This window comes from Crocodylus siamensis, chromosome 9 (genome assembly GCF_052110815.1).
Source record: "Crocodylus siamensis isolate JL-2025a chromosome 9, ASM5211081v1, whole genome shotgun sequence".
Lineage (NCBI taxonomy): Eukaryota > Metazoa > Chordata > Crocodylia > Crocodylidae > Crocodylus > Crocodylus siamensis.
The window spans coordinates 71391362-71404736 of NC_143403.1; the positions used below are offsets into that span (position 1 = coordinate 71391362).

General features: G+C 43.2%; 1 protein-coding gene across 2 annotated transcripts in view; it reads left to right on the top strand.

The window, feature by feature from the left end:
• PPTC7 (protein phosphatase targeting COQ7) overlaps positions 1–13375 on the top strand; it is a 39502-nt gene that overhangs the window by 13004 nt on the left and 13123 nt on the right. The window contains exons 2-6 of one of the 2 annotated variants that reach the window (XM_090063247.1): positions 1677–1856; positions 4866–5064; positions 7584–7707; positions 9294–9423; positions 9717–13325. In XM_090063247.1, coding sequence (XP_089919373.1) covers positions 1677–1856; positions 4866–5064; positions 7584–7707; positions 9294–9423; positions 9717–9775 — 692 coding nt within the window. In that variant the 3' untranslated portion in view covers positions 9776–13325. Of the gene's footprint in view, positions 1–1676; positions 1857–4865; positions 5065–7583; positions 7708–9293; positions 9424–9716; positions 13326–13375 lie in introns of those variants that run through there. The other variant, XM_090063248.1, reaches the window with a different exon arrangement.

Here is a 13375-nt window from a genome sequence, read left to right on the forward strand (position 1 = left end):
CTCCCAAATCCTTTTTTGAGAGAGAGGTTGTTCTTGGCTGTGCCCATACACAAGAAGAGGAGGTCTTGCCCTTTGCACATTGTACTGCTTAGAAAACACGGACAAAGCAGGTGTCGGAAAGGTTGTGCACTATTTTTGGGAGAAATCTGATTAATGTGGATAGGCTGTGCAGAATCTAGCTCTAACCTGCTGTCAGATTACAGAGTTCATGGCAAGGTCGACTCTAAATCGTCCATCTCCATTTCAGAAAGCATCCCATGTGATGGGCCTTTGGAGGTGATGCATATTGTATTTTACTGATAAATTAACGTTTGCTCTTGGCCAGAGGTTAGTTCTGTTCTGCTTCGTAAGAAATCATTCTCGTTCAAGCCTGCTGTGATCTGTGGAAGTGACTCGCTGTGCTGTATCGTGAATAATTGACTTGAACTTCATTTTGTCGTAGAATCCCACACTTCAGATCATGACTCCCTTAAGTTGACAGTCAGAGTTTTTTAAATTGGTTGAGGACCTATGGGCTCATTTCTCAATACATTTTTTTGTAGTAAATTAAAGTTACCCAGTAATAACTTCTTAGACTGTATTTTAATGTGACTGTGTTGGCACTAGGGAGAGACTGAAAGAAGTCGACAAATGTCTCAGCCAGCTGAGCAATGTGCTGGGCCCAGGTTGGGGACTTCACCTAGCCTCCAGCTAATATCTCTGCATCCAGATCCTTCCTCTCCCTACACTTCTTTCTTCTCCTGTGAGGAGGGAAACGGGCTCTTTCTTTTTCCATGCTGCTGCCATCCTAGGGGATGGACCCTGGGAATCCGCCCCATGTGCTACTCTATGTAGCTCTTGCCCTTCCCTCTGCTGCTATGTAGAGCTCTCCGAGTTTCCCAGAGTGCAGCCTGCCAGATCCCACTCTCGTATGGACAGCCACCGAGACCCTGCTCAGTTTTCACTCTTGCTTGGCTGAAGCCAGAAGCGATGATATGTCTGCAGGTAAGAAGCACAGTATTGCTGTGGCTCTCGCCCTACCTGGTTAGAGGTTTCTCAAATCTTTTTCCTCAAATGGAAGTTTGACTTCTGCAGAACTTGCTCCTCACTGGGACGTTCCCCCCCAGTACAAGTGACTAAGGAGATCCTCCTGGGGGTGCTGAACAGGGAGGGGGAATCATTTTCACCACTTGTTCTGGTAATGTTTAAAATGTTTTACACTGTCCCCCCCACACACACCTCCTCTCTGTCCAATGGGCTAATGAAAGTTTTGATCTAATTTGAATTGCTAGGAAGGTAGGTGACTCTCTAGGATCTCTTAAAATGAAGTCACTTTCTTCAGAATATCATTTTAAGCAGAAGTTCTAGCTTTAGACTTTTTTTACCATATTTACTAACCATTACGTGCACCTGAGGCCTAACATCAGAATCTCTCTGAAGCACTGCTTTTCAGAGCATCTTTTTCCCCCCGAAAACCAAATATAACTTTTCTCCCACTGTTTGTGACATGAGAACAGATGGCAAATATAAAATAACCACTTTGAAGACTGGCTTAGTACAGAACTATGGGTAACAGCCTGCAGTGGTCTAGCTACTGGACCTCATGTAAGTGTGTGAGAAGTGAGCGTTTAATACTACCTCGTTAAGCTGCATGAGTGGTAACATTGCTTTCTTTTTCCCTCTCTTCTTTTTTTAAGGGGTAGCAGATGGCGTAGGAGGCTGGAGAGACTACGGGGTCGACCCTTCTCAGTTCTCAGGGACTCTAATGCGAACGTGTGAGCGCTTAGTAAAAGAAGGACGGTTCGTACCAAGCAATCCCGTTGGGATTCTTACCACCAGTTACTGTGAGCTACTGCAGAACAAAGTCCCTCTGCTTGGTAAGAGCAACAAAGAGCCCACACGTTGATTCCATGGTGTAAAATGTGCTGGCCAGGCTTACAGATTCGAGGCGGTTTGAGCAGTCACTTAGTGGTGCAGTGCACATCCTCAGCCAGTTATCTGTCCTGAATTTCAAGGGAACTCTGACACTCTCTTGGAGCACTGATGCTCCATATATGAGGGTACTGGAATGTAACTCTGCTCCAAGGAGCACTTCAGAGATTTTCATTAAAGAATAAACTTGCTGAGAATGTCTTCCACACTTGCAGAAGGGCTGCAAAATAAGCTCTCCCGGCAGTCCACTCCTGCTTGTGTTTGTTTAACACCAGCTCCTCAACTTGTGATTTAGGCTTGGTTCCAGCCCGGGCTTTTCTGATAAGTAACAAGATAGCTGGCTGTGTCTCCTTGAGCTGGTCCTGCTAACTCCTACTTCAGTGGTGCCCAACCTTTTGGTCCAGCTGGCTGCGTAAGTGCTAGGGGATGGGTCCACAGGCCACATCTGGTTTGCAGGCCCCATCTGGCCTGTGCAGGACCGAATCCCTGGTCCAGCGTGCCGTATCACAGCTGTGGCCCTAGCCCGGATTGGGCCAGTCCCCTGGTTCTAGCCCTGCACGTGCTAGATTGGGCCCTGTGTGCAGGGTCATGTCTTCTGGCCTACAGGGCTAGGGAATGTGTTGGTGGGGGAGTGGCAGCAGCATTGACTGCAGCTGCCCCTTCCACCCCCAAATATCTGGACCTGTGGGGAGCGCCTGGACTGCATCACAGCTCAGCAGGGGCTGGGGGTTGAGCACCCCTGCACTCATTGAATGGATTGCATGGTGCCATCAGTTGTCTTCTGTTGTTGCTGATTTATGGGGGTAGGAGTAACGATTTGAAGGAAAGCTAAAGAAATGTGCTACAACCACGAGCTTGCTGGATGTTGTGCACAGTCGGCCTTCAGATCTGTTTATGCATTTCCCTTGGAAGCCTGTGGAAGTCATGTGGACAGAAAGGCCGTATTTGGCCCTGCTCAGGTAACCTTGAAAGCTGAATACCGTTCTAAAGGCTGTCTAACCTTTCACACACTAAGAGTCTGATGCACATGCTTCTTACCTGACCTTAAACTTCTTTCCCCAGAGAGCATTATGTAAACTATGTCTAACCAGTTTGCTGAGCCAGGGACCAAATGTTTGCTTTTTATTACGTGCCTAAAAAATGGGTGCAAGCCTCAAGCAGCCTGCTGGTTCGTCTTTTAGCCTACGTCTGTTCAGTGACTGCTTTATTTCAGGGGGTTGGAGTGTCTAATTATAGTCCTTCTATTTTGTGCAAAGCAGTCAAAGTGATTAAGTGACCGACAAGGTGGACCACTCGTGACAAGCTCTCGCAGCCCTTCCCTGGAAGGAGACAGCCTGGCCTGACCTTTCCAAGTCTCAAGAGCAGTATATGCAGAGTCACGGGATCTGCATTCCTTGCATGGATTTCTGGTTACAGTACACGTTAATGCTGCTAGACTCTGAACCAAGTGAGGCTGGGAGCCCCACAAAAAGGAAAGCATTGCTAATCAGTTGCAACACAGCCCTGTGCAGGAGAGGCGATGGCCCAGAGCTAGCTGTGCTCTGCGCTAAAGGCTCGGAGCTCAGTTGATTTGTAAGCCCCTGATCCATCAAACGGGCCGCTCTGCTTGGAGGCGTTTCTTAGTTAATGGAAAGCTCAGGGTCTTTTTTTAACCCATCTTGTTAGAAATGTCTCTTTGTGGAGCTGAGGATGTTGGAACCAGCTGCATTTCTGTGTCTCGGAAAGGTTTGAATGTGTTAACTTCTGGGATGTTCACTCCAAATGAAAAGGGATTCTGTTCTCAACCGTGCCCAATGCACTAGATTATGGATCAGACTTCTTTGGGCACAGCAATTGCTGTGCCACATCACCATCAGTGGGCAATCCCAGATGTTACAGGGGAATGAATTCAAATTCCATAATGCCCCCACCATGAATGGAAGGTTTCGGGGCAGTATGAATTGATGTGGGTGTTTCCATTCTACCCTATGCCCTTACTCTCTCTTAATCCATCTAGCACAGTATTTGCAGAGAAGTTTTATCTTGTGAAGTAACTTGAGCAATTATTGAGAGTTCTAGGACACTACCCATCTCTCAGGGTCTTAATGAAGGTGGTTGTGAAAATAGGAGTCGACAGTTTCTATTGAAATAAAATGAGGCTAAAAACTTGGTACAGGTGTCTCACTGACTTTTCCAGCGCTGGGATCTTGATTGGCATGTTATGAATGAAGTGTCCAAGCAGTTAATGATGTGTCAGGTTACATATGGTTGCACCTGCCTGCTGGCACTTAAATACTGGAGCTAACTTCTTAACTGAGCTTTAAAGCAGTGCACTTATTTCTGAATGAATTGCATGAAGAGACCATGCATTTCTTTGAAAGCAGCCCTCTGAGCCGGTTTTACAGAGACACGGTCTAAAAGAAAAAGCATTGCTCTGATGCACACAATGTAAAAACACCTAGTGACATCTCTCAGTTGTCCATTTGCTGGGCACGGATTATTTAGGACTGGTGAAGGGAAGTGTTTGGACAGCACCTAGCATGGTCTCGGTGCTGTCATGATACTGTTACGGTCACAGTAATCATGACTTCATTATTCTGTGCCTTCTGTAAAGTAGGTCACCTTCAGAGATTGTGCACATCTACCCACACTAGAATATTTTAGAATGGGAAACTGCACTAAGTGTTTGTCAGCATGCTGTAATGACAGAAATCAAAGCAAGATAAGCAAATTAATTGGCAGCTGTGTCATGCAATGCTTGTAAAACTCACCACTGCTTTTTTCCTCCTCATAATATATATTCACTTTGTTTCTCCCCAACAAATATTTACATGTGCCTGGATTTGTCAGCAGTGATGTTCAGTATTTGAACAGCTGGCCTATGAATGAAATAATGAGCAACAGTTGGCTCCTGTGACATAAATGCTGCTACAGCTTAGTCCATCTCCCGTTGATCCTTTTAACTTTCCTTCTAGGAAGCAGTACGGCTTGCATAGTGGTTCTGGACAGAACAAGTCATCGTTTACATACAGCAAATTTGGGAGATTCTGGATTTCTGGTAGTGAGAGGAGGAGAAGTGGTCCATCGGTCCGATGAACAACAGCATTACTTCAACACTCCGTTCCAGCTGTCGATAGCGCCACCGGAAGCAGAGGGAGTTGTACTAAGTGATAGGTGAGATGGGGATTGATGCAGTGTACAGCCAGCACATGAGAGGTTCTGGGACCTTCAGTGAAGGTGCTCTGTATGCTGGAATCTACTACTGGGTGTACTTATTTAAAAAAAAAATAGAAGGGGAGGAGGGTTTACTTGTACTCAGGTCAGCAGTTATTTCTTAGACAAGTCAACAACCTGGTAAGAGTCCAAGCTAGCTGAAGCGTTTATGAGCTCAGGAGCATGGTCACTTCCCCTAGACTTGAGTGCATAAAGCACGTGAGTCATTTTGATCCTCAGAGGGACTAGGATATTATGAAACTGTCCTGACAAAACCAGAAATGTCCACTGGTGTAGTAGAACGTACAGCATAAATGTCATGTCCAGGTCCTTTGCATGTTGTGCCAAGACGATACAAACCTTAAGGTTGTATTAATCACAGAGATGAATTCATTGCATTTGCAGGTTTGAGCTATTGCTGTTTGTTTGCAGTAACTGCAGGAGCCTTAAATACAAATTACTATGAGTGAGTCAGTATTAGAGGCTTTTTGTTCCTTACTGTGAAACAAATAAGAGTTTTTTGTAGCCCATCTAGGATCAGGGAGGATGTGTCACAAAGCCTAACTTCAATGCAAGAAAAGTTCCTACTGACTGTAGCAAAGTATAGAAACCATTTGAACTTCCTTATATGTGGCTGCAGCACACGTAGTGAGAGTTGAATAAGGATGGACTGGGCTAGCACTGGGCACTAGCAGGCAGTATTGACCTGATGGAGGACACTTTCAATTGTTCCACTTAGCGTCAGCCATGCATTCTGGTTTCGGGTGCACCCATCTTTTCGGAGTCCCTGCTCCTCTAGAGACCAGCAAGGAACAGGCCAGCTTGCATAGCTTGGCACTGAGGTCATGAAGCCTGAGAGGAGAGCAGGGCAGCGTGTGACTGCAGCTTGCGTTGCAGTACGGCGAAGTGTCCAACAGCACGCTGCGTTCCATCAGAATGAGCAGAACTCCATCTGGCAGAACACCGAGCTTGTGTTAGAAAGACACTGTGTCCACAAAACTTGCCAGGCCAAAGGTGAACTTGGGTAGTGCCCCCGCTGAGCTGTCTGCGTTTCAGTGCTGGCCCAGCCCTTCAGCCACTTCTCAAACAAAATCAGAATTGCAGAACGCACCTTCTTGTCTTATGTCACTTTGCTTGTCTCTCTTTTTTTCTTTTAATGAGTTTCCTCTACTGTATTAAATTAAGTTCATAATCTTCTTTAAGAATGCACTTGAATTATTTAATTTTTTTAATTAATTTTTTGATCCGGACCTTAAAAATCTCCTAAAGAGCGGTTGTAGTTGTGTACCCTGTACAGGCAATGGAGAATGAATGTTAAGCTCTTAGTCAGAGGTTTTAGACTTTGTAGTTTCCAATGCCAAAATAATTCCTTTGAGGATGCTGGGTGGAAATAGTTCCAACTAGATTGCTGTTACCGTGATGAAGGTAACAAAGCCACACAGGAAGACCAAAGGCCTCAAGGGTAGGAAGTGCATAGCCATGAGGATCCTAAAAGGAGAGCACTTCAGAAATTGACTCTGGTCTGATTATAAATCATTCCAGTGGTTCTGGCTTCCTTGAGTAAGACCTAGGTATCTTTTGTAAAGAATAAAAATAGCACAAGGGCAGTTATCAGAAAAGCATCCTTTGGAAGCTAAGGAAGCAAAGAATGAGTCATTGTGGATTAAGGAAAATGTGGAGGATGCATCGGCCCTTGAAACACCCACGTTTCCATTCTGAATCATGGGTATAGCATGCATCATAGTGGCTTGCACTCATCTCAACTTTAAGTGGTATTTACATTCAGTTTTAATGGCCTTTCTGTTTTTCCTTTTAATGGTTGGACAAGTCCATATAAAACTGGTATCGGGATAGGGCAGTGATGTCAAACACTGGGTTGAAATGCTGATCATCTTAGAACTGCAAGTTCAAATCCAAGTGGGGTAAAATCAGCCCCTCATCCAGTGTGGGGAGCCAACTCCTTTTTGCCATTGAAAGCCAAGCTGCTCCTCATTAAAGGCCTCATTCTGTTTAAGAGTTGGGGTTTGCCATGGTGACCAAAGTGTGTGCTGCTTCCTTCCTGTACAGTGTATTGTATAGCTGCGGGTGCATCATTCACGATAAAAGGTGCTTCAGTATCTAGGCATCGCTCTTCTCATCCCAGTTAGGAGTTTTCACCTCCCTCTTCTCAAGCCCTTTGACATGTTTAAATTGGGTGAGAAGGAAACCCTGAACTACCATTGGACTTGATGGTTACCTGGTGAAGTGGATTAGACGGAATTGTCCTGATCTGGGCAGTTTTGATGCACCTCCCCAGATGTTTGTGATCCTGATTGTGTCTTCTGTCACACTGGCTCTCTTGATAAGCTGCACCAATGCATAACACGTGTTATAAGAGCAGTGAATTGCAGAAGCCGTTGATGCTGTTGTTTGACAGGACTTTGTACCTTTTAGTGTGACGTGAATTCCTTTCCTTTAACATGATATCATCATCTTCACAGCCCAGATGCTGCTGACAGTACTTCTTTTGATGTTCAGCTCGGAGACATTATTCTGACAGCAACAGATGGACTTTTTGACAACATGCCTGACTACATGATTCTTCAGGAACTAAAAAAGCTGAAGGTAACTGCCATGAAGTGCCTGCACTGAATGCAGGTTCTTATTCAGCCATATGATGAATAGCTGTTACTTCCCGTTAATCATTTCAAGAGCTGTTTTCCGCTTAGATAACAAATGAGATCTTGCCCTTTCCCCACTGAACAGGGAATATTAAACAACTTTGAGTGGGAGAGTTGTTAGGAAGTCCACTGCAGAATCCAAAAGGACACAGGAACTAGGCACCTGGAGGAAGGTATTTTGACACGGACAGCTTGCACATTAACTTCTCGGTGGCCTTCATATTGATCCTTCTCTCAGCAAAATGACTGCCGGGGTTTGCTGGAAACACTACAAGTGGCCTTGTAGACAGTGATTTAGAGGCATGCTCTGAGTAGACTGAATGTGAGCTTGGAGTCCTGCTCTTGTGGGTCATAGGGGTGATTCTTGTATTACTGTTCCAATAGAAATCTTTCATTTTCCCCCAAATAGCATTGAGATCTGAATGTGGAAAGCCTCCATTTCAGTCTCACCTATGGCTTGAGCAGGAAGGTCTTGTTTGATATGTCGACAAAGTTGAAAACCCAGTGTTAGCTGGTTGGGATCTGCCCTGCCCCTGTTACTGTTCTCTTACCCCATGTTTGCCCTAGAGAATGGAGGTGTGGTTGTAGCACATGCCATTAGCTAGCTGGCAGGAGTAGCCATACGGAGAAGGCCCAGCAATGCATGTTTTAGCACCTCCGAGTACTGAACAAGATGCTTATGTGGGAGGGGAGGGAGAAGCTGTGGGGTGGTGAAGGGAAGGCTGTTGGCTTTGTGGGGTTTTTTTGTTTTTGTTTTTTGAGACTTGTAAATAATTTCAGATGAGCAGCAGGGCAGAGTGGGGACAGGAAAACTTTATTGTTGCAGTGGAAGCTGTAACTGCTGGGTATGCAGACTTGTAGCCCATGCATAGACATTAAGATTTCAGTTTGATTTGACACTTTCCCATTTCAGTGTAGGCCACAGACACCATTCAGCAAAATGAATATTGTAATTATGCGAGACTAAAGAGTTGTCAGGCATTTTTGTGTTATGGGAAGATAATCCTTTTGTTCAACACTTAGTACTCAAACTAGCTTTGTTTCCCTTGTTTGCTCAGTCATTGCTCTCCTCCTTTTGCCTTAGCACTCCTGCTGTAGTGAATGCAGTTCCTTTGGGCTCGTCTTGGCTTTGCAAGTCCTTTGGAAAGAGCAGGTTCCTGTCTGTCAGGCTGGGTGAAGGGAGGGTGCGATTTGGGTAGTCAAAACAAGTAAAGGGAAAGCTGAGTTTCTCAGCTTAGATAATTTCCAATATTAAAAACAGACCAGGTCCCATCTTCTAAGCAGTGAAATGATACATTTCCTTCCCACAATCGGTGGTCTCATGAAAACTATGCAGATAATCACAGCCACAGAGGTTGGATTCATCCTGAAAAGCAAACGCTCACAAACTGGACATTTGGGAGAAGGCAGGTTCCTTTTGGATTAGGAAATGCTCCCTGTGCCCATCATGCTCTCTTCCAAAGTAGCTGCTTAGGTGAATGAACCGCACTCATTTCTGTAAGAATAACTGGCTGGGTTTCATCAATCTAGAACTCGAATTATGAAAGCATACAACAGACTGCGAGAAGTATTGCTGAGCAAGCTCACGAACTGGCGTATGACCCTACCTACATGTCACCCTTTGCACAGTTTGCCTGTGACAATGGCTTGAACGTGAGAGGTGAGTGTGTCCCCCCCAGCTATGGAATCGCTTCATAAATCTTGTGCTGTCGCAAGTTCCATCCCTCTCTCTCCCCCTGCCCCCAAATAATTGGTGGTCCCCACAATGCTTTTAGGAGGTGAGTGTTCCTTTTGAAAGGGAAGTGAAGGAGGCCAAGGCTTTTGGGTATACGCATGTTTAAAACAGTTACTGACTTTTTTTTTAAAGGGTATTAAAACAAAGCATTTAGGACACTGTTTATAATTTTTAGGTAGCTTCTTGATTAGTTGAAAAATTAATTTTTTGCATTACAGGGGGAAAACCAGATGACATCACCGTCCTTCTTTCTATAGTAGCTGAATATACAGACTGAATTGTTTAAGATGTCAACTTCTGATACCGTCTTTCTCCCAGAGTTCCTGGCTTCACACGTACTGTTTCCTGCTGGCAGGATTGCTTTCTTACGTTGCAGCTGATCTCAATGGCCAATTGTCAAGCCTGTTGCCTGTCTTACAATGCAGTGTTGAGATCCTTTTAAGAACCACTACTGTAGTACACTGATCCGTCTGCCAGCAAGAAATGAAGAAAAATGCAAGGCTTGAAGCATGCCTTTTGAAACCTAGTAGTTGTTTTCAAGGTGGGGGAAACCAGACCCACGTGGTTACTGCTTTTTAAATTGTGACTAGTTTCAAATGATGAACATCAGTTGCTCAAAGTTCAAAATTAGGTATAATTGATTAAAAGTTCCACAAGAGGATGTGTATTGCTCTATCTGCTAGAAACATCCATTATTCATCCAAGGATATGTTAAAAAGCATACGTTCCTAAACCTAGTCTCGTTACAGTGATAGCTGAGGATTTGTGTTTCAAAAATATTGTTTTCAGGAGGAGAACTGCTGTAAAAGTCTTGGTTTTGGCATACATCGTGTCAGCTTGGAGCCTTTTCTATTGCAGAATTTCAAAAAAAAAACAAGATTAGTTTAAGCTGTACGGATGCATAAGTGTGTTGTGATTTCAGATGCTTAACTGTGATCTTATCAGTGGAAGCTTTGCAGATCATTTGTCCATAACAAGGCCTAGGCTCTCTGGATGTTTTGGGCGTGGTAACTTTTTTTTAAATCAGAAAGTTGTAGCTTGAACTTGCGAAAGCTGCCAGCGCTCAGAGTTGAGGTTTAACACAGATTCTTACCCTGTCTCTGAGCAGCATGCGAGAACATGCCATAGCTGCTGCCATCCCTAGGAAAGACGGGTGGCGCTAAGAGCAGGTAGTCCTCAACTTTGAACTTCCTTACTTTTTGTTTGAGAACTCACTACTGCCTAGCCGTCCTTTGTGTTAGTATGGCCATTCTTGCTTTATGTAGACTAGAACATGCTTTACCAAATTAAGTCGATGCTTGTTCTGACTCTCAAAAGTGCACCTCTTCGCTTATGCTGTGGCAGAGGCAGTAAGGACACAAATGGAAAATAGTTAATGAGTAACAAGCAAAACTTACATTTCAGTAACTGATGCTGAGGGTTTTCTGAGTGATCCTTAATGATGTTTACAGTTATCTCCCAGCCACTTGCGATTATAACATTTCCTTATGAATAAGAGTAGCTCACAATTGTTTCCCCCAATTTGCTCCTCTTGAGGCTCATAAAAAGCTTGTAGCTGGTAAAGATATATATATTTTGGTCAGTTTTTCATTAACTTTTTTTTTTTTTTTTTTTGCTGGTAGAGAAGTATTTAGAAATAAATTAAAGCCATGTGTTTTTTATATATATATATATATATATATATATAAAAATAAATAAAAAAAGTCGGGTAACATTTGATGTTTAGATGAGTGCAGTTAAACTTGGTCAGTAAGTAATCTTACCTTATCTCAAAAGGAGATTTTACTACCTGGTTTATTGTATTAAAACTGTTAAGTTCAAGGTTACCTCAACTTGTTTAAAGATTTTTTTTTTGTGGAGTTGTACTGTATATTTGCATAACTATGTCAAGCTCTTATTTTATTTAAAATCATTTAACATGTACCATGTACATGTCATTTTACTATATTTCAGTGCATCATGCTTGTAACAGGCATTTCATTTATAATGAGGATGAATGATTAATTCTGGAGCACTTCAGTAACTTACCTACTATTCCTAAATTGGCATAAGGTTGGGTATCTACTTCAAAACCACCTTTAACTTCTGTAAAAATGCCTTAACTACCCTAACTTGACCAAAATGCTATTTTGGTGGAATGTGGGGAGGATGATGTTAACAAAGAAAAATCCTTATTTTGTGATAAATGAAACAGCACGTGGCAGACACCTTTGCACAATCTGCCCAGTCCCTCTTTATTTTTAAAAGCTGAACAAGCTGTACTCAGCTGTTTCTTGTTGGAAGGAATGTATTCATGCTGCAGTATAGGGCTTCACTTCTCACACCTGCAGGAGAGGCTTCTCTCTCAATCCTGGGTATCTTCTGCTTTTAGTTCTCCAGTATTTACACAGTTCCTTATTAGAGCAGACTTGATCAACTACTCTTTCCCTATTCTTGAACCTCCATGTCCCTGTAGAGTTAAACTGTTTCCCGCTCCTCCCCTCAAGTTTACAGCCCTGCCCAGCCCTCCCTGTTACTACCAATTAGAAGGGGTGTATGTGGATCAGATAAGTGAGTACGGCAAAGATGCTTTCCCCTGAGCTCAGACGCTGCATGCACTGTGCTCTGCCTCTACTGATCGGGGGTCTGGAATCCGAGGTTGTAGAAATTCAGCCTTCCTGTCTGTGGTTAAACTGCGCCACCTGCCGGGTCTGATCCAAAAACCTGTTCTTTGCATTCATTCACTTCTTAGCTGAGCAGTAAATAGAAAGCCATCTGCCCAGTATCGCATCATGATCTTTAACAAAGAACAAATTTCGATTTTTAATTTACAAATCATAGATTTATCCCTCACTGGACACACCAAAGACCAGTAAAGCTTATAGATTTTTCCATCTGTTTATAAAGCAATACTGTATTATAAAGAATTTAATATTTTTATCACATGCTTGAGAATTTTGGGTTTTTTTCTGTTTGAAGATGTGCACTCGAAACATATCAGAACCTGAATTCTTCCTATGAACTTAAGCTGTCTGCGCACAACCAATATTTGGAAAATAAAAACGACAGGGCCCATGTACTCAAAGTGACATTACAATGATGACTGAAGTCGCAACACTTCCTAGGAGTTAGATTGTGGTGATTAGTCTCGAGGGACATGCAGAAGGGCTGCTCCTAGGTGTGTTTGTTCTGATTTGGAAATGTTGGATGGTGAATGAGCTGACTGCCAGCTGCGGGAGGGGACTTGCTTTTATCAAGAATCGCTTGGTGGGGAAGAATTATCTAAAGAGAATGAAACATCTTTGTATAGTAGTAATCCATCCTACCAAGTCATGTAAGAGCAGCTGCAGGACTTTGCTATAACTGTGTGTGTAGGTGAGAAGGGCTAGGATATAATAGTACACAGTTATATACCTGTTGGGGGGCTTGAAAAGTCTGTGGTTTCTTGCCACTCTTTCATAGCTGTCTTAGGGAGAACTGCAACATCCAGGTTCCCTTGAGATTTGCTCTTTGCGTTTTTAAAGAAGTGATGGCTATTGGGGACCATATTGAATGATAAAAAACCATCTGGAGGGGGCAGGGGTGTAAAAATGTAGCAAAGAAACAACAAGTATTTTGCTAATGGGTAATGTTTTTTTTTTCCTTAATGGAAAACCAGATTGTACATGTAGAAATTGACTGTGTGGAGTAGTTTCTGACAAAGATAGCTGAAATAATGAAGCAAATCTGAGTCTGTATCTAATGAGGATGCTTTTGCTAAATGAGACTATCATTACCTTTGCTTACTTAAGAGGCAATTATGTGAATTGGATGTCTGAAGAATAACTTATGCAGGAATAGTTCTGTAAATACATTTAAATGAACTGTAAAAAAATATTTAATAAATATAGTATTTATA